Source organism: Triticum urartu, chromosome 4 (genome assembly GCF_003073215.2).
Source record: "Triticum urartu cultivar G1812 chromosome 4, Tu2.1, whole genome shotgun sequence".
Lineage (NCBI taxonomy): Eukaryota > Viridiplantae > Streptophyta > Magnoliopsida > Poales > Poaceae > Triticum > Triticum urartu.
The window spans coordinates 133,351,142-133,371,198 of record NC_053025.1 but is presented as its reverse complement, the minus strand read 5'-3'; the positions used below and the strand labels follow the sequence as shown (position 1 = coordinate 133,371,198).

Below are 20,057 nucleotides of genomic sequence, written 5' to 3'. Positions count from 1 at the left end.
AGGTATCACACCCCGAGTATGTTGATTTCAATAGTGATGAAGATGACTTATTAGGTGATGATGAGTTACTTGTTGACAACTATAGTGATGAATACTATAATGAAACGAATGACAATGATAAGGAGAAGATTGAGTCTCTAACTAAAGAACTAAACACTCTTAAGTTAGCTCATGAAACTATCTTATGAGATCATCGAGAACCTTTAAGGACTCATGAGAAATTACGTTTTGAGAAACTCAATCTTCAGCAAGAGCATGAGTTCTTAAAGGCAATCAATGATGATCTTCGCAAGAAAAGTTCTTCTTACATTGCCAAGCGTTTACTCTTATCCACTTACATGCCTCAAGTCAAGTCTAGTAACAAGAACAAGAAAGATTCTTCCTCTAGTAGTAACAATAATCATGCTAAATCCAATGTTGCTGCTTCTAGTAGTTCTCTTGATTCCACTAATGATTCTCTTAGCCAAGTTACACTTGAGCAAGAAAATAGCTTATTGAAGGGAATTATAGATAAAGCTGTTTACAAGAGCCTTGCCGGGAGTAAGCAATTCGAGGAAATTGTACGCAAGCAAGGAAGGCACCGGAAGAATCAAGGTATTGGTTTTGAACGAAAGTTCAATGCCAATGGAGTTGAGTGGGAATAAGATCAATACCCCAAGACGAAGTTTGTTCCTCAACAAGAGAAGTATGATCCTACTTCATCCAAAGGGACACAAGCTCAAGATGATCTTCCACCACAAGACCACAAGCAAAAAGGCAAGGACAAGCTTCAAGAGGAAATTGATGCATTTGAAGAAGCTCCTAAGGCCTTGGTCAAGTGGGTTCCCAAGACTACATCAAGTTCCACTTCATCTAGTACAACTACAACTCCGAGGATTCCCATCGAGATGGTGTGGATCCCGAAGAAGAAGAACTATAGAGTCCTTGAGGGTGACTCTGCCAATATACTTCACTCTTATCATTTTGGCAAGAACAAGTGCAATCAACTTCCACATCTTGCACTAGTTCAAGGAGTCACAAACCCTCTTGTTGGTAAGACAAGGGACAAGGTAATCTAAAGCTTTCATAGACATCATCTTGTGTGTGCATCACTCTATGTCTATGGATATCCTTGTTTGTTCCTTGTGGGACTAACCCGTGTAGGTATTGAAAGTGCAACTCACTCCAAAGGATAGCTTCAAATGATCTACATCAACATAGAGCATCCACATCTTCAACACCTACATGAAGTCATCATGGAAAAAACCCAAGGTTAGTTCATCCCTTTTAGGGGGGGATCTCACATCTAGGGGGAGCTTTACTCTAACAATTGAGTTAAAGCAACTCTAATGGTGTGAACACAACAACGCTTTATGTAAAAGTGGTAACCCCACTTGTGCTTAAACGATGAGTATGACCTATGATGAAATGTTCTCATTTGACTCCTAAGTCAATATACTCATACATAGATGACCTAGTCATCGCCAATTGCTTGATACATGCTAGAATTGTTTGTGCATGCTTTGCCACATATTTCATTTGCCATTTTATTGTGTGAGCATGTTGGTTACATAATTTACTCATTCGAGGACATCCACTTGTTGTTTTGACTGATTGGTTTCCTTTTATTTTGGCCAAGTGGATGGACAAGAATGCCTAAGAACCTTCTCTAGCTATCTATGCTTTTCTCGTCTCAAACTCTATTCATGCTGCATCACAAAATTTGATCAAGTCAGATTCGAACCACTCTGTGTGAGGAGCACTCGGAGTCCCCGATTCGTCATAGACTTAAACTTCCAAAACTTCTTTGTGCGTTTCGGTCTGACCGATTCACCCATTTCGGTCATACCGAGATCACTAAGTCAATCTAGGTTTTCTACCTCGGTGCAACCGATTCAAACCTTTCGGTCACACCGAGTTTTAGTAACTGCTTGCAGTTATGAATCTCGGTGCCACCGAGTTGTTCCACTTGGTCACACCGACAGGGTCGGGCTATATATACCCACGGGTCAAATTTTGGAAAACTTTCCGAACCTCCTCGACCCGCGATTAGCCCGCTCTGCCTCCAGGGTCTCCGGATCGTCTTCCTCGTCGCCAGCCGCCTCCTGCCGCTGGTCTCCGCCGCCGTCAATGGGAATCAACCCTGCCGTTGCCGCCGTAGCGAGTTCTCCACCGAACTAGGGTATGAACTCAATCATTGTGCTATCCCTATCTAATTCCTAGCACATTGTGTTCGCCATGTATCTTGCCACGATTGAGATCACTCCTATCCAGTCAAAACACTCTGTAGTTTAGTCATGAATTAAGAATTTAGGGTTAGGTTTCCGCCGAAACCATCTCGGACCCACCGAGTTGTGGAACTCGGTACCACCGATTCGGCTTAGGCCATTGCACATGTGGTTCTCGGTCTGATCGAGAATTGCAAATCAGTGTGACCGAGTTCAGGAGTTTGTGAAACCCTAGCAGTCTCGGTGCTACCGAACTGTGACTCGGTCTGACCGAGTTCACTAGTTTAGGTTCCAATAGCTGCTTCGGTATCACCGAGTTTACAAATCGGTTGATCCGAAATGCTTTCTGTGAAAAACTAAAACTAAGTTTTTGACTCATTCTTTTGCAAAAACCTTTGCATTTTGTGATGCTCATCCACTCTATCTCATCTATATCTATTCACAGGGTCTGCTGTCAGTGTTTGCAATATGTCTAATCAGAGTGACAGCCAGAACAGGTCAGAGGAGCAGGTTCACCTGAGTGAGGGCACTAGTCCCTCTAGCAGTTTAGATGATGGTAGCAGGAGCACCCCAAGAAACTTACCCAAAGCTGCCACCAGGGCCAGAAATAAGAAGACCTCTGAATCTGAGGATGAAGACTATGTGGCAGTTGAGGATGAGGCCACTTCCAAGAAGAAAGTGGTTAAGAAGGAGTATAGCACTGCTGCTGCCACCAAGCCAGGCATGAAGCAAAAGGTTCCTGCAAAGAGAATTCCAATGTCTAAGGCCAGAGCATCTACTCAAGTCCCTTTGGAATCTGAACCCAAAGAGGCTACTGCGGAAGGGAAGAAGAGGAAGGAGAGGGTCAAAAAGACCACCGCTAGAGTTCTTGGGAGATCCTCTATCATGAGAGATTCTGAAGAGGAAGAAGAAGAAGATGTTGCACCAGCACCCAAAGCTCAGAAGCTTATGGGTGATGCCATTAGGGCAGGGGCTGTTCCATCTAAGCCTAAGACTGCTCCAAAGGCTGCAGCTCCAGCTCCAAAGCCAAAACCGAAAAGGAGCACCAGGAACAGCCCTGTTGAGGAAAAGAACAAGGTCCCGGTGCCTGAAGCTGAAATAAAAGAAGAAGATGATGAGTCACATGTCTTGAGGAAGCTGAAGCCAAAAATCCCAGATCACAATGATGCTCATCCAGTTGCTGAGAACATGAAGATCAGGAAGGACTCAGGTCTGAGGCTATGGAGAGAGTCAGATCCATATGCCACCGGGAGGAGGACTGCTGTGGATAACAGGTTCCATACAAAGGAATAACAGGACTTCTATGAGACCATCTTGCTTGACAAGAAGCCCATAGTGTGTGACATGAGATGGGTCGACTAGGACTACATCAAGGAGAATGAGGATCACTATCCAGGTGTAAATGACAGTTTCAAGGCTTGTGGAGTCGATGAGTTTGTGGCTCAGAAGCTCACAAAATGGAATGATGAGCTCATTATGCAGTTCTACTCCACAGCTCATTTCTACCCAGATGGAAGGATAGTATGGATGTCTGAAGGTACGAGGTACCGGTCCACGGTTGCTGAATGGGCGAAGTTGATCAATGCCCCAAAAGAGAGTGAAGATGACTTGGATGTATATGCCAACAGGAAGAAGGATCACAACACAATGGCACACATGTACAAGGAGATCCCAGATGCTGCTCTTGAGACACATAAGTTTGGATATGTACATTACCTTCTGTCAGGCTTGCCAACCATCAACTGGATCCTCAGGCACACTCTCTTGCCAAAGTCAGGTGATCATAAGATGATCAGAGGCCATGCAATTAACTTGCTTCACATATTTGATGTCCCACAGAAGTTCAAAGTCATGAGCCTAATAGTTGAAACTATCAAGAGGACAGCTGCAGATTAGAAGAGGAGTTGTGGGTATGCCCCACAGATCCAGGAGCTGATCAACTCCAAGATGGGCACTGGTACATATCTGCTGGACAAGGAGCACATGCCTATCTATCCAGACTTCGGGGACAACATTGTGGTTATGAATGAGGATGAACCATCTTATGTGCACGCACAAGCCAAGAAGGAGAAGGCAAAAGCTGAAAGGGCTACAAGGATGCCAACTACTGAAGAAGCATCTTAGCATCTCCTGAAGAGCAAGCAAGATCAGCTTGGCTACCTGATTGCATCCACTCTGAGGATTGAGAAGGGACTGGCCACCCTGACTCAAAACTAGGAGAGCCTGGAAAGAATCGTGGAGCAAAAATTCTATGACTTGGATGTGAAGGTAACTGAGATTCAGTCTGTTGTGGAGCAACTTCAAGATGATATGCAGGAGAGGAAGGGCAAGACAACCACTGATGCATTTGCCGGAGTGCCTAGAGCTCAGAGGTCTGCTGCAGTGCATGTTCCAGACACCAGAGCCACGTCATCTGCACCAGCTACAGCTTCTGTGCCACCAGCTCCAACACCTACTCCATCAGCTCCATCTACTTCGACTGAAGCCTTCGTTCTTGGAGTTATCCATACACCACCACCTGAAGACCAAGCCTGAGAGACGATTTAGTGCTATGCATTTTCTAGGAACTTTTTGGTAACTTGTTTCCAAAGGGGGAGAAAAATGTATAGATCATAGGCTTCGAGAGAGAGCGTTGCTTTTTATTCTCTCTTGCTTTGGTGGTTGAACTTTATTTGCTTTGCCTGTTTGAGATACTTTTTGTCTGTGTGATACTTGAATGATCATGTATTTGATCATATGCTACCTTAATGCTTGTTGGATGATATTATCATTTTATCCCTATATGATCATTCACTTTGCTTGGTGATGAGTGCATGTATTTAATTATTATCATTTTGAGCGCTCCACCAAGATGTATGTGACATGGAAGAGTAACCCATGAGCCTAACTATTTGTGCATTTGTAGTCCAAAGCAAATCATAAACTATGGACAAATTTAGGGGGAGCTCTTGCTTTTCACATACTTCTCAAAGCGACAATGTTTTTCACTCTTATTATCATTTGTTGAAGCTTCGATCTATATGTTGTCATCAATTACCAAAAAGGGGGAGATTGAAAGTACAACTATCCCTAGGTGGTTTTGGTAATTCCTAACAACATATAGCTCATTGAGCTAATGCTATTCCAAGATTAATATTTCAGGAAAAGCTCAATGAATGGCATGGCATGGATGAGGAATGTGGACCCCTCAAAATATTAAGGACAAAAAGATTGGCTCAAGCTCAAAGCTCATGACTCTACATTTTATATTTTAGTGATCCAAGATCACATTGAGTCTACAGGAAAAGTCAATACTATCAAGGAGGGATGAGGTGTTTTTTAATGAGGTTCTTGCTTCATAGTGCTTAGTGATATGCTCCAAAACCCTCAACTACCTTCCCACATCCACATATGACCTAAACCAAAAGTCAAACTCGGCCCTACCGATTCTTTCTATCCGGCGCCACCGAGTTTCAAATGTCATAGCCACTGCCACAAACCCTAGGCAAATCGGTCTCACCGATAGGGATTTCGGTCACACCGAGATGGGGTTGTAATCTCTCTGTTTCCCTTCATAACGTTTCGGTCCTACCGAGATGAGCGATCGGTCCCACCGAGATTGCAATGTAAACTCTCTGTTTCTCCTTCGTAACATTTCGGTCCCACCGAAATGAGCGATCGGTCCCACCGAGTTTAGCTGACTAACTCTCTGGTTAGCTTATTACCAAAATAGGTCCCACCGAGTTTTTGTAATCGGTCACACCGAGATTACGTTATGCCCTAACCCTAACCATATCGATCCTACCGAGTTGCATCTCAGTCCCACCGAAAACCCTAACGGTCACTAGGTTTGCTGAATCGGTCTGACCGAGTCTTTCACTTCGGTCTCACTGAGATTGGTAAATTGTGTGTAACGGTTAGTTTTTGTGTGGAGGCTATATATACACCTCCACCCACTCTTCATTCGTGGAGAGAGCCATCAGAACATACCTACACTTCCAACCTATATTTTCTGAGAGAGAACCACCTACACTTGTGTTGAGACCAAGATATTCCATTCCTACCATATGAATCTTGATCTCTAGCCTTCCCCAAGTTGCTTTCCACTCAAATCATCTTTCCACCAAATCCAAATCCTGTGAGTGAGAGTTGAGTGTTGGGGAGACTATCATTTGAAGCACAAGAGCAAGGAGTTCATCATCAACACACCATTTGTTACTTCTTGGAGAGTGGTGTCTCCTAGATTGGCTAGGTGTCACTTGGGAGCCTCCGACAAAGATTGTGGAGTTGAACCAAGGAGTTTGTAAGGGAAAGGAGATCGCCTACTTCGTGAAGATCTACCGCTAGTGAGGCAAGTCCTTCGTGGGCGATGGCCATGATGGGATAGACAAGGTTGCTTCTTCGTGGACCCTTCATGGGTGGAGCCCTCCGTGGACTCGCGCAACCGTTACCCTCTGTGGGTTGAAGTCTCCATCAACGTGGATGTATGATAGCACCACCTATCAAAACCACGACAAAAACATTCGTGTCTCCAATTGCGTTTGAATTCTCCAAACCCTTCCCTTTACATTCTTGCAAGTTGCATGCTTTACTTTCCGCTGCTCATAGACTCCTTGCATGCTTGCTTGAATTGTGTTAAGATTGCTTGACTTGTGCTAAGATAGTTAAAATCTGCCAAAGACTAAAATTGGGAAAAGGATAGATTTTTATTTGGTCAAGTAGTCTAATCACCCCCCCTCTAGACATACTTTCGATCCTACAGGGCCGCATTGATATGCGAGCTCGGAACGTGCCAGGCGGTCCTGTTGCCAATTACTCCGGGAGCGCTTGAAGGTGTCCGGGTCCTAAAACCCTGAACTAGTGGATTGCCTTAAGAGGCTGCTTTGCACTTCTGCTGCGAGGGCCGCAGTGTGCTCCTCCGTGCGGAGAGAGCACTCTGTGTTTCCATTGACTGTGATGACCCCCCGAGGTCCTGGCATCTTGAGCTTGAGATATGCATAATGTGGTACCGCATTGAATCTCGCAAATGCGGTTCGCCCGAGCAGTGCATGGTAGCCACTGCGGAACGGGACTATGTCGAAGATTAACTCTTCGCTTCGGAAGTTATCCGGGGTTCCGAAGACCACTTCCAGTGTGACTGAGCCTGTCCAATGGGCCTCTACACCTGGTATGACACCTTTAAAGGTCGTTTTTGTGGGTTTGATCCTTGAGGGGTCTATACACATTTTGCGCACTATGTCCTGATAAAGCAGGTCCAGGCTGCTGCCGCCGTCCATTAGGACTTGAGTGATGTGAAATCCGTCAATGATTGGGTCTAGGACTAGTGCGGCGAATCCGCCATGACGGATACTAGTGGGGTAGTCTATGCAATCGAAGGTGATCGGACAGGAGGACCATGGGTTGAACTTTGGGGCGACTGGCTCCAACGCATATACGTCCCTGAGCGCACGCTTCTGCTCCCTCTTGGGGATGTGGGTTGCGTATATCATGTTCACTGTCCACACTTGTGGGGGGGACCTCTTCTGTCCTTCGGTGTTCGGCTACCGGGGCTCCTCCTCGTCATCGCTATGTGACCCCTTATCTTTGTTTTCGGCATTTAACTTGCCGGCCTGCTTGAACACCCAACAATCCCTGTTGGTGTGGTTGACTGGCTTGTCGGAGTGCCGTGTATTTGACACGAGCGATCGAGTATACGGTCCAAACTGGACGGACCCGGAGTGCTTCTTTTGAATGGCTTTTTCCGCTGACCGGGTTTAGAGCCTTTGAATCCAGCATTGACTGTCGTATCCTCAGTATTGTCGCTGTTAATGCGGCGCTTATGTTTGTTGCGACGTGATCTGCCGTTGCCGTCCTTGGTATCCGAAGTACCATGGTTCTTTGATATGTTATTGCTGCGAGCCAACCAGCTGTCCTCTCCCGCACAAAAGCGGGTCATGAGTGTCGTGAGGGCTGGCATAGATTTCGGCTTTTCCTGGCCAAGGTGCCGGGCGAGCCATTCGTCGCGGATGTTATGCTTGAAAGTTGCTAGGGCCTCTGCATCCGGACAGTCGACGATTTGATTTTTCTTTGTTAGGAACCGTGTACAGAATTGCCTGGCCGATTCCTCTGGCTGCTGAATTATGTGGCTCAAGTCATCGGCATCTGGTGGTCGCACATAAGTGCCCTGAAAGTTGTCGAGGAATGCGGCTTCCAGATCTTCCCAACAGCCAATGGACTCTGATGGCAAGCTGTTGAGCCAATGCCGAGCTGGTCCTTTGAGTTTGAGTGGGAGGTATTTGATGGCGTGTAGGTCACACCGCGGGCCATGTGGATGTGCAGGAGGAAATCCTCGATCCATACCGCAGGATCTATTGTGCCGTTGTCGCGACCGAATTTTCTAGACATTGATTTCCAGAAAATGGTCGTCGTGCTCACCAGCCCCAGGATTACTCTTAGCTGATGAGGCACCAACTTGATGCAGAAATTCCAAGCAAAAATACAAAATATGTAGTACAAGACCATTCTGGCCTGTGAGTACAACAATTGGGTTTCTAGTGGTCGATGGCGGAAGCGGTTTGTGAGTCGTCAGTGTCTATGGGACTCCATTTTCCACAGGAACAGCTGACCAGGTCAACTCCTATCTTCGCGAGGCTGCTATCACCGTTGCTTAGTTTCTGGGGCTGTCACCGCAACGCTCCTCTCCATGCAGAAATCTGGCCAAGACAATAGCCAGGGACAAGCCAGTGAGTACTTTGAATGTACTCGCAAACATTATGAACACTGGGATAATATAATTGATAATCATGCACTGAAAAAATTCTATGATCACATCGTCAGTCATAAATAAAACATCTTTTATGCATGCAAGCAGGTTGTTTATATGCAACATGAATAAGCAATAATGGAGTGGGGAATAAAATGCCGCAGTCGGGCGTCTGAACGACACCACCTAAAGGGCTTATAAAGTAAATAAATAACAAGCAATGCCACAGTCGGGCATCTCAGCGACACCACATAAAGGGCTTATAAAATAAATTAAATAACAAGCAATGCCACAGTCGGGCGTCTCAGCAACACCACATAAAGGGCTTATAAAATAAATAAATAACGTGCAACGCCACAGTCGGGTGTCTTAGCGACACCACATAAAGGGCTTATAAAATAAATAAATAAATAACAAGCAATGCCACTGTCGGGCGTCTCAGCGACACCACATAAAGGGCTTATACAATAAATAAATAACAAGCAATGCCACAGTCGGGCGTCTCAGCGACACCACATAAAGGGCTTATAAAACAAATAATCACAATGAATATCCAGGAGGTAGAACCGTCCCAGGGATACTCGATAATACAAATGATGCAACGGGTTAGTCCATCACAAAATAGTAATCACGGTCCTCACAAGTCACCAGTTGGTATCCAAGTTTGGTTTAACAATTTCACCTCCGAAGACCGACACTAAGACCAACACTTGACCCATCCCAGACTGTAATCCTTAACCATGGACACGGCTATTCGAATAGGTTTAATCTCTGCAGAGGGTGTACTCTTTACCCACGAGTAACGGATTCCTTTAGTCCATCGGGACTAATTTCGTCTACGGCCTTTTAGTTGAAAACACGCCTAACTTGCACACACCAGCTTAACTCATCGGTGTCTGGAATAACCCACGACACTTGTTAAGCAAAACTCTAAGTGGGGAGGCTACAACCTCGCGTAGCATGGGATAAAATTTATATCGCGCGCTCTAAGGGGTGGCCTCCCCTCTTGGTCCCAACCGGAAACACCCATGCCCCCTGACCAGGTGGCATGCCTACCGGCTACAACCGACATCTTCCACCATGGCCTCTCTGTACGGTGTGTGCTGGAAAGGGGTTGATGACTTACTGAACCGTACCCTACCTGCGGCAGGGACGAGTGGTAGTACGAGGCAAATATGGGGGTTACTGGAACAAGACTCGATCTACGGCCGACTCTGGAGGCTTATAAGTTCCCTGCATGACATGTATATCAAATATATTTCAACCGACGAAATCACCACCCATTATACCTTACTATGCCATACCGGACATAACCGTCCCGATGGGGACCGGCGACAAGCTCACCCCTACCCAAGGCAGAGGCTTTCCCGGATTCCTTTCCGGCATGCATGCAAGGCACATGAGGATGATTACCATCACAAGTATATTCATTTCCAACAGCAAGGAAATCACTAATATGCCTTCATGCAAATGATCACATCGCCACATAAAATAACGAGTTCTCCGAAATGAGATGGTGTTATAAACGTGTCAACTAACACATCAAAAATATTATGCCAGGGTTCAAGATGCTTGCCTTCATGGTGTGGAAGGGCAGGGTGCACTCCAAATCTTTTGAAAGCTTTCTTCTCTTCCAAAATCCTATTTTCAAAAATATGCAAATAACACATATTTCAAAAACAGTACAAAAAAGTTGTTTGAAAAATTTTCAAATAAATCTCAAAATAAACTAGACAGAATTTGAGGGATGTAGGAAAAAGAATCAACTCATTTGGAGTTGTATTTAAAAAGTTAAGCTCAGTCAAAGTTTGGTCAAAATCTGTTTAAAAAAATAAATCAGAAAAGAAAAACGATTCGAATATATACGTACATGTCGAAAGCGTACTCTGGAAATACGCCTCCACTTATCCAGCGTGGACTACGCGTGGGTCACCGACAGTAGGCCCGCCTGGCCCACTGGTCAGGTTTGACTGGTCCACGCGCGCGTCGTCTCCCCCTGACCGAACAGAGACGGAGCTCCGGCGAGGCTCGCCAGCGAATGGCGGCGTCCCTCGGTGATCTGAGCGCATGGGCATGCTCAGGAGGTCGAGACGAACTCGGGGGTACCCGCCATGGTCGCCGACGTGGACGGAGTCGCCGGCGACGAGCTTCGCGGCGGAGATGGCTTCGGGGGCGAAGTGAGTTTGGGGCTGCGGTGGTTCCCGATCAAAATCGAGCAGGGGAACGAGTTCATGGGAGGATGAGAAGGTTCCTGGTCAAGATAAATGGGAGGGGGAGGCCCTGGTGGCGCCGGAAGGGCTGGGGCAGTGGCGGCGGCTGCGGTTGCCGGAGATGGGGGAGGAGACCTCTCCGGGTCGATTGGCTGCCTAAGGGGGTCCTAGGGTGATGGCTTGGAGCTGCCTGCGTGCGGAGACAAGCTCGGGGCTCCTTAAATAAGTGATCGGGGTCGGTTCCGCTGCGGTGGATGAGGATGCCGGCGAACCGCCTCTCTGTAGCTTGCAGGGCGTCGTGGAGGCGACGAGAGCTAGCCGACGAGCGAGGAGATAAGCTCGCGCGGCTCCCAGGGGCAGGTGGTGAGCCGGGGTGGCTTGGGCGGCGCCGACCGGGGCTGGAGCCACTGCGGACGCCGGCGTGCCGCCAAGAATGCCCTGACGGCGGCGCTGTAGCGTGTCAGGGTGGTCGGGGTGGCGTGGCGGTGCAAGAGGATACGTGGCGGCTAGCTGCTGATGGCCAAGGGCCGGAACGGGTGCGGGGCGAGACACGGCGGCTCGGGCGCACGTGCGTGCCAAACGCACGCTCTGGGCGCTCCCAGAGCACGCCCGGGACGTGTTCGACGGAATGCCCTTGCATGCTAGAGGTCGCAAGGGAGGCTGGCAAGGGACAGGGCTAGGTTAGGCTTAGTGATAAGGTGAATGGACATGCTAGTTTTCCCAGAGGTGCAAGGTCACAATGTAATGACAAATGTCATGTCAAAAATGTTTATGCACTCAAGGTGTTTGATAAAATGCCACAGGCACCTAAGCTGTTCTTGGAGTGGCCAAAATCTCCAGAGTGGGGTCTCTTTAGATGAATAAGAGGGTGGTGAGGTTAGTTTGTGAAAAGCACAAACTTGTTAGTGCAAGTTTTGCAAAACTACAATTCTGGACAGGAGATAAATGGCATTATTTCATGAACCAAAAATGATCCAATGGGTGCATGCTCCTGGACTTAGGGGTTTGGGAGGGTTGTCTACAAGTAGGAGAAGGAACAATGTCACTAGAGCAAAAAATAAATAGGGTTGTAGTAGAAATCACAAGGCTGGACCAGAATGAAAATGAGGTTGATTCACTCAAATTTTTCAAATAACATCACTGGGTTTTTGCATAAAGTTGAATCATATGCTACTACCAACATCCCATAATTTTTGTGGAGGCCAGAAAGAAATATCTAAATGGGTTGTAGTGCAAAATTGCACTCTGGACCAGAGAAGAAAAATTGATGCAGAGCTCAAAATATTACAAGAATAAAAGATATTTTTGCATAAAAGTGATTTAAAAACATCACATGACATCTCCAAATTTTGGTTGGAATTTTAAGTGAATTTATCAAATGGTTGTAGTTCAATTATGGCCATATAACCTTGGAAAACCATTTTTCAAGAAAATAAAGATCAAGCAAATTAATTATGTAATTAGTTATACTGATAAAAGAAAAGTTTTTTTTGAGAGGTTAAACAAGTCCAATAACATATTTGAAAGGTTTTCACTTTAGGGAACAACTCCATGATAATAAGAAAGGAAATGTTTCAAAAAATCAAAAGGGAGTCCAAAAAAAATCAAAGTTTTAATTCCTGGCAAAAAATTTAATTTAATAAAACAAGGCCAAAAAATTTTGGGGTGTCACAGCCGTCGTATGATTCTATATTTACGGGTTTGAAACCCTCAGGGATTTGATGATCCATTACTTTGTCTGTGAAGCATAAGGGGTGTGCGGCGCCTCTGTACTGGGCTATATCGCGACGCAGCTCAAATGAGTCTTGCCCGCTGTGTTCGGCCCGGCCAGACTTACTTTTACTGTATCCGGCGTGACGATTATCGTCTCGCATAGTGGCGCGCCCTCGTGATCCGTAGATCGATCTTGCGTGTTTTGCTTTGTCCTTCAATACGTCTCGCAGGTCTGGCGTATTTCCCCATGCCTTTTTATTTGAATGGCGTCGGGGTGCGGGCTGAGATTTTGGCTGGAATGCCTCTCTGTCGCGGCCACGAGGTGGCCGATCAGCCGCGTCATACACCGGGGATGTGGGTTTCGGTGCTTCCTCCTCTAGTCGGGGTAGCAACCTGCACTTTGGGTAACTCTTGGAGGGGCGTTTGAGTTTATATTCCTTGGCCGCCAGGACTTCAGTCCATCTGTCATCTAGCAAATCTTGATTAGCTTGAAGCTGCTGCTGCTTTTTCTTAAGGCTATTTGCCGTGGCTATAAGCCGGCGCTTGAAGCGCTCTTGTTCGACGGGATCCTCTGGCATGATGAATTCGTCATCGTCGAGGCTTGCCTCGTCTTCGGAGGGAGGCATGTAATTATCATCCTCCGCCTCTCCATCTGCCGCTCTCTCAGGAGGGCTGGCCTATCCATCCTCCTGCTCTAAATCTTGTTGGAGGGGGTTGTTGTTGCCTTCGGCACTGTCCGGAGTGCTATTATCTCCGGTGCCGGTATCACCGCTTTTACCTTGGCGGGACTTAGAGCGGCGCCGCTGTCGCTAGCGCTTGAGTTGCTTCTTGGAGGGGTCATCCTCCGTTGTCCTGTCGCCATTGCCTTCTTTGGGTGTGTCCATCATGTATATGTCATATGATGAGGTGGTTGTCCAGTGCCCCGTGGGCAGTGATTCCTCTTCGCCTCCCGCATCGTCATCCATACTGTCGATGTCTTCGGAGTCGAAGTCGAGCATGTCGGTTAAGTCATCGACAGTGGCTACTAAGTGGGTGGTGGGTGGGCGGCGAATTTCTTCGTCATCCGCATCCCAATCCTGCCGGACGTAGTTTGGCCAGGACTCTCCTGACAAGGAGAGATACCTTAATGAGTTCAGTATGTTGCCAAAGGGCGTGCTGAAAAATATCCGCGGAGGTAAACTCCATGATCGGCGCCCAATCGGATTCGACAGGAACGGGCGTAGGCGGTTCGGAGTCCGTGGCCGGAGAAGGATCCGACAGTTTGGCACACGGCTCTCGTGAAGGGTAAGGTCGATATTCGGCTCGATCGCCATAGAGGATACGGCCTCCGTGGCGGGGTCTATCCACCCGTCCATGGATGGCGCAACTGGCTCCGAATTGAGGGTCGGAGCGGCTGTCGGTGCGATTTCTTGAACACTGTCTGATGGTAGAGCTAAATCATACTCATCATGACCGCATGGCGCACAAGGTAGGGGCTCGAATCCGTCGAAGATCAAGTCTCCGTGGATATCGGTCGTGTAATTTAAGCTTCCAAACCTGACCTGGTGGCCAGGGGCGTAACTTTCGATCTACTCCAGATGGCCAAGCGAGTTGGCCCGCAGTGCGAAGCCGCCGAACACAAAGATCTGCCCGGGGAGAAAAGTCTCACCCTGGACTACATCGCTATCGATGATCGTAGGAGCCATCAAGTCTAACGGCGACGACACAAGGGAACTCTCAATGAAAGCACCAATGTCGGTGTCAAAACCGGCGGATCTCGGGTAGGGGGTCCCGAACTGTGCGTATAAGGAGGATGGTAACAGGAGGCAGGGAACATGATGTTTTACCCAGGTTCGGGCCCTCTCGATGGAGGTAAAACCCTACGTCCTGCTTGATTTATTCTTGATGATATGACTATTACAAGAGTTGATCTACCATGAGATTGGAGAGGCTAAACCCTAGAAGCTAGCCTATGGTATGATTGTATGTTGTCCTATGGACTAAAACCCTCCGGTTTATATAGACACCGGAGGGGGCTAGGGTTACACAAGGTCGGTTACAAAGGAGGAGATATCCATATCCCTACTGCCTAGCTTGCCTTCCACGCCAAGTAGAGTCCCATCCGGACACGAGACGAAGTCTTCAATCTTGTATCTTCATAGTCCAACAGTCCAACCAAAGGATATAGTCCGGCTGTCCGGAGACCCCTAATCCAGGACTCCCACACTCGCCAAATCATCTGTGGTGCCCATTAGTTGCCACGATATCTACCTCGAGCATGTTCTGCACGGCTTCGGGGGTGCAACAGTCTCTCTTCCAGTCAAGTACCTAGGACTCCCCCTAACGACCGGCAGAACTAGGCTAGTTCACCTGCAGTTCATTCTAGACCGGATCAGAGCTAGACTCGCCAGATGGAAGGGCCGGCTCCTTCCGCTGGCAGGGCGCCGAGTCCTCGTCAGATGCGTCCTTTCAGCCATGCCAACGTTCGCCCTATCAGTGCTGTGTGCACCAAAGAAGTTCTTCAAGGAGATAGACAAGGTCAGGCGATGCTTCCTGTGGGCACACGACCAGGAGATCAGCGGTGGCAAGTGCAAGGTGGCATGGAGGGTGGTGACCACGCCGGAGGCCAGAGGAGGATTGGGCATCCATGATCTCTCGGCCTTCGCCCGGGCTCTGCGCCTCCGTTGGCTTTGGCTATGCTGGGCCGACCCATCCAGGCCCTGGGTTGGCACCGACACCCCGTGTGATGCTGCAGACCGCACTCTCTTTGCAGTGTCTACGGTGGTGACCATCGGTGATGGCCAGACTGCCTCCTTCTGGCCCTGCCCATGGCTTGCGAGCAGGCCGCTCCGGCAGGACTACCCTGCGGTCTTTGCATGGTCCCGACGCAAGAACAGATCAGTTAGCGAAGCACTACACGAAGACAGATGGCTTCTTGACCTCAGGCATGGTAGCTTCGAAGACATCCTGCCACAAATCATGCAGATGGCTCGAGCCATAAGGCAGGCTCGGATCACCATCCAGGCAGGTACAACGGACAGCATCAGATGGACGCTGGGCAGCTTTGGGCAGTACACCGTGAAGACGGCCTACAATGCCCAATTTGAGAGTGCAAGGCCAAACGAGTTCCGAGGGATGATCTGGAAGATTTGGGCACCGGGCAAGATCAAAATGTTCCTCTGGCTGCTGCATTTGGACCGTCTATGGTGCACCGATAGACTGCAAACGAGAGGGTGGGAGAACAACTATTTCTGCCAACTTTGTAGGCGAAACCTGGAAACCTCTGTGCATCTATTCTAGGAGTGCCTGATCTCGCTCAGGGTTTGGAGCAGCGCAGCAAGATGGGGAGGGTGCAACGCCCTAGATCATGCATCGTGGCTTCCAGCCGACTCCACCACAACGAGAATCCAGAAGATCATCGGCTTCACCACCACCGCAAGCAGAAAATGCATCAAGTCCATGGTAGCTCTCATCGCCTGGCATATTTGGTTGGAGCGAAACGAATGTGTTTTCAGACAAAAGCAACCTTGCGTAAAAAGCATCATTGACGGGTGCAGAAGGGACCTCGAGCAATGGAGGCTGGCAGGAGCAAGATGTGTTGAGAGCCCATTCGGGGAAGAAGAAACCTATAGTGCCGGGTAGGGCAGCCGAGTGTTTTTGGCTTGGAGCATTGTAATTCTAAATCTCTCTGAGACTCTGATCACTTAATCACCCTTTGTAACCTCTCCCTATGCTAAATCAATGAAAATCAGCGAGCGCTGGACAGTTTAAAAAAAATCAAAAAAGAAAATGAAAAAGGAATAGTTCGCTCGCGCGGATGTGCTCGGTCGCATAACTGACGCCCTCTCCGCTCACCTCTGCAAAGGCGACCTGCCCCCACAACGCCGCCGCCTGCGACGAAGACGGCGGAGCCAAGCACCTTCTCGCCGCCACCTTCCACTGCTAATCCAACCACGCCTCCTGCATCCCATTTACCGCCGCCGACGAAGCCCCAGCCCGCCGGCGGCACCTTCTGCCTTCTCACGGATCCTGGGACGGCCGAGCCATTGGGCTACACTGCGGCGGGCAATTAGTTGGTTCTCCCTCTCCCGTCGTTGTGGGGCATCCTTCCGAGGCGCAGTGGAGCAATCGACGGGAGCCCTTGCGGTAATTGCTCGGATTCGAATTCCAGTTCTTTTCGGAGTTTCTACGGCAACAAGTCCCGGCCGTTTCGTCCTTGGATCCGGACTCCCTTCTTCTAATCGGATAAAAGGTGAGGCCTCGGCTCGACTGAATATAAGTGCAGCCAGCCCTCGGTGTGCTTCTTCTCATCAGATTAGATACAAGCCAAGTCCAATTGGTTTGCCGCTGAAGCAACTCTTCTCCAACAAGACCTGCTTTTGCAATTGCTCCAATGGAGGTCTGTAGCGTAGCCAGGATAACGAGCTTTGCACATTTTGGCCTGAAAATTTTGCCTAAGCTCCTGGTTCTTTCTCCCGGTTCATTGGGGAAATTTAGAAAGGTCTCACCAGCGATGGGAACTGAAACTGTGTTGAGAAAACTGCCGGAGCTGCTGCAGGATGTATTGAGAAAGGTCTCACCACCCATGGAAACTGAAACTGTGGTGAGAAATTTGCCGGAGCTGCCGCAGGATGTATTGATGGACATATTTTCACTCCTGGAGATACCTGACCTCATGCGTGCGGCCTCTGTCAGCTCCTCCTGGGGCTCCGCGTATACCAGCCTCTGCAGCCAGCTTAAGCTGTACAAACGGCCTCAAACGCCTTGCCTCCTCTACACCTCTGAATCTGCTGGTGAGAATGTAGCTTGTCTCTACAGCCTCGCAGAGAAGAGGGTCTACAATTTAACTCTCCCTGATCCACCCATCCGCAGCAGGTATCTTCTTGGGTCATCGCATGGTTGGCTAGTTACCGCGGATGACAAGTCTGAGCTACACCTTATCAATCCGGTCACTGGCCAACAGATTGCTCTCCCGTCAGTGGTCACCATTGGTTATGTACAACCAATATTTGACAATGCAGGCACAATTATTATGTATAAATTGCGACAGCAACTTTATGATCCGGACTTAGACCCCGAAATGGTTGGTCCCAAAATGTTCCCCCATGCTCCCGACAAGCTTCGTGACCATGTCTACATCAGGGTATTTATCTTTCCGGATCCGTCCACAGGAAGCTACATTGTGGTTCTCATCCATGGTCCAGGATGTCAGCTTTCGTTTGCAAGGGTAGGAGATTGTAAGTGGACCTTGCTGACGCCGGATTGGGACTATGATCAATGCATCTACATGGATGGTCTATTGTATGCATCCACAAGAGCCGGAAGAATGGATGCTTTTGACCTCACTGGTCCTACCGTCACGAGGAATATAATTGCAGATGAGATTGCCATTCACAGTTCTGAGTACAGGGGCGAATTCTACCTTCTTCAGGCTCCATGGGGTGATCTGCTGCAAGTTTGCAGGAAGGCTGAACTCATAGATGCGGGCTATGAGGAGCTCATAGTTAAAACTAATAAAATCTTGTTACACAAAGTCGATATGGAAGCACAAGAGCTTGTGGAAATAAATAGCTTGCATCATAACGTGTTGTTTTTGGGGCGTAACCAGTCTATATGCCTTAGTGCTGAAGAATATCCGCAACTGAAGGCAAATTGTGTCTATTTCGCAGATGATGAGCAACATAATTGGAAGTATAAGACGAATCCCCGGGACATAGGTGTTCTCAACCTTGAAGATGACAGTAGGGAGGAAATTGTGTCCCCGCTTTGGTCCAGCTGGCCAAGTCCCATATGGATAACACCCAGTCTTACAGTGATGAACCTGTCATTGTACAAATAGGTAGCTTTTTTTAATTATGTACCTTGATTATGGGGTATGTCGACCAAATTTGCCACTCTTTGGTGGGCAGATGCTATGACAACGGAAGCATGTTCCGTTTATCTCTTTTTTCCATACATTGTTTGCTGTATCTGATGAAACTATGGCCGAAAAATAAATATTAGGAATGGAAATGGTGCTCTACAACAATTCCGTTTTCTGTTCTCACATTTCTTTCCTATTCACATGCATATTCTGGCTGAATATTGTTTCTTTCATACCACCCCCATCCCCACTATAACTGAAAGTACAATTTGCGTACTCTCGGAAAAAATAATAACCGGAAGTACAAGCCACGTAGTAACCATCCAGTAGCATGGTCTATTATTCTCTTCGGTATGATATACTATGTATTTCTGATGCTTTCATTGTGTCTATCATTTATTTAATTGGAATGTTCTTCATTAACTAGCCATTGAAGGTGACATCATTTTCTGATTATTATCGGCACATGTTGTCAGTGGAATTGCTTATCCCTGTCCATGGTTCAAGATAACTGAAGATTATATTTGAATGGTATAAGTAAATTACACTCTTCTCCTTGGCTACTTGATACGGTTCTTTCATGATTTGGCAAGCATTTCGGCTGAGTTACTTTGAAAAAGAGGAAGATTGCCACTCGAAACAGTTTAGAATCTTTAATTTACACCGAACGGTACTGTGGTCGGCATGTTTGTCGGCATACTCATGGAAACATCACGGTTTCCTTATGAGGTGAAGACGTGTTAGCCGTACAGCATGCCTCTGGTATGTACCCCCTCCCGAACAACCTGAACTCCACAGCTTCTTATGTAGGTATGATTACCAGTGCTAATTCACTATTTATTTAGCTGGTGTATTTTTGTTATCCTTGTATATAATGCAATTTTATGTTCCCTGTAAGGCATGTGCATGTTTTGGTTAAAAATAAAAGTAGAAATATGCATGTCGGCAAAATTGTAGCATAGAACATAAGCATAAACACTTGCGGAACTGGTGGCACAACTCCAAATGTTTTCCCTTCAAATTAGCCCAGAAACTAATTTTATGCAATTCTTAGTATTACCTTCACAATTTTATCGATCCACTCAGTGTATAATGGAAAGCTCCAGATTTCAGAGGTATCTTAATGGTAGAGAAGAATCTGTTAATCGGTGGGAGGGAATTGCAGAACCCTGAAGCGACAGTCATCAAGCCATCTCATGCTCAATGGGGAACCAATATTCCACTACAATTTCAAGTTGGCGTAGTCTGCCAAAAAAAACAGGAAAAAAAAACTGTTGGCGCCAGATTCCAAGGCGCTTAGCCAGCTATGAATCTGATCTCACGTTGAGGTTGAACAAGGGGCCACGACAGTCAAACATCAACCC

The 20,057-nt window shown here is 47.5% G+C and overlaps 1 protein-coding gene across 1 annotated transcript; it reads left to right on the top strand.

Annotated features, from left to right (window-relative positions):
* The first annotated feature begins 16,633 nt into the window (after positions 1 to 16,633).
* Positions 16,634 to 18,876, top strand: LOC125551078. The gene has a single exon (XM_048714227.1). The coding sequence runs from the start codon at positions 17,224 to 17,226 to the stop codon at positions 18,667 to 18,669; it is 1,446 nt and encodes a 481-aa protein (XP_048570184.1). The 5' UTR covers positions 16,634 to 17,223; the 3' UTR covers positions 18,670 to 18,876.
* The last annotated feature ends 1,181 nt before the right edge of the window (positions 18,877 to 20,057 follow it).

Coding starts and splice junctions, on each gene's coding strand:
- LOC125551078 (XM_048714227.1), top strand. CDS start 17,224: ATGGAGGTCTGTAGCGTAGCCAGGATAACGAGCTTTGCACATTTTGGC.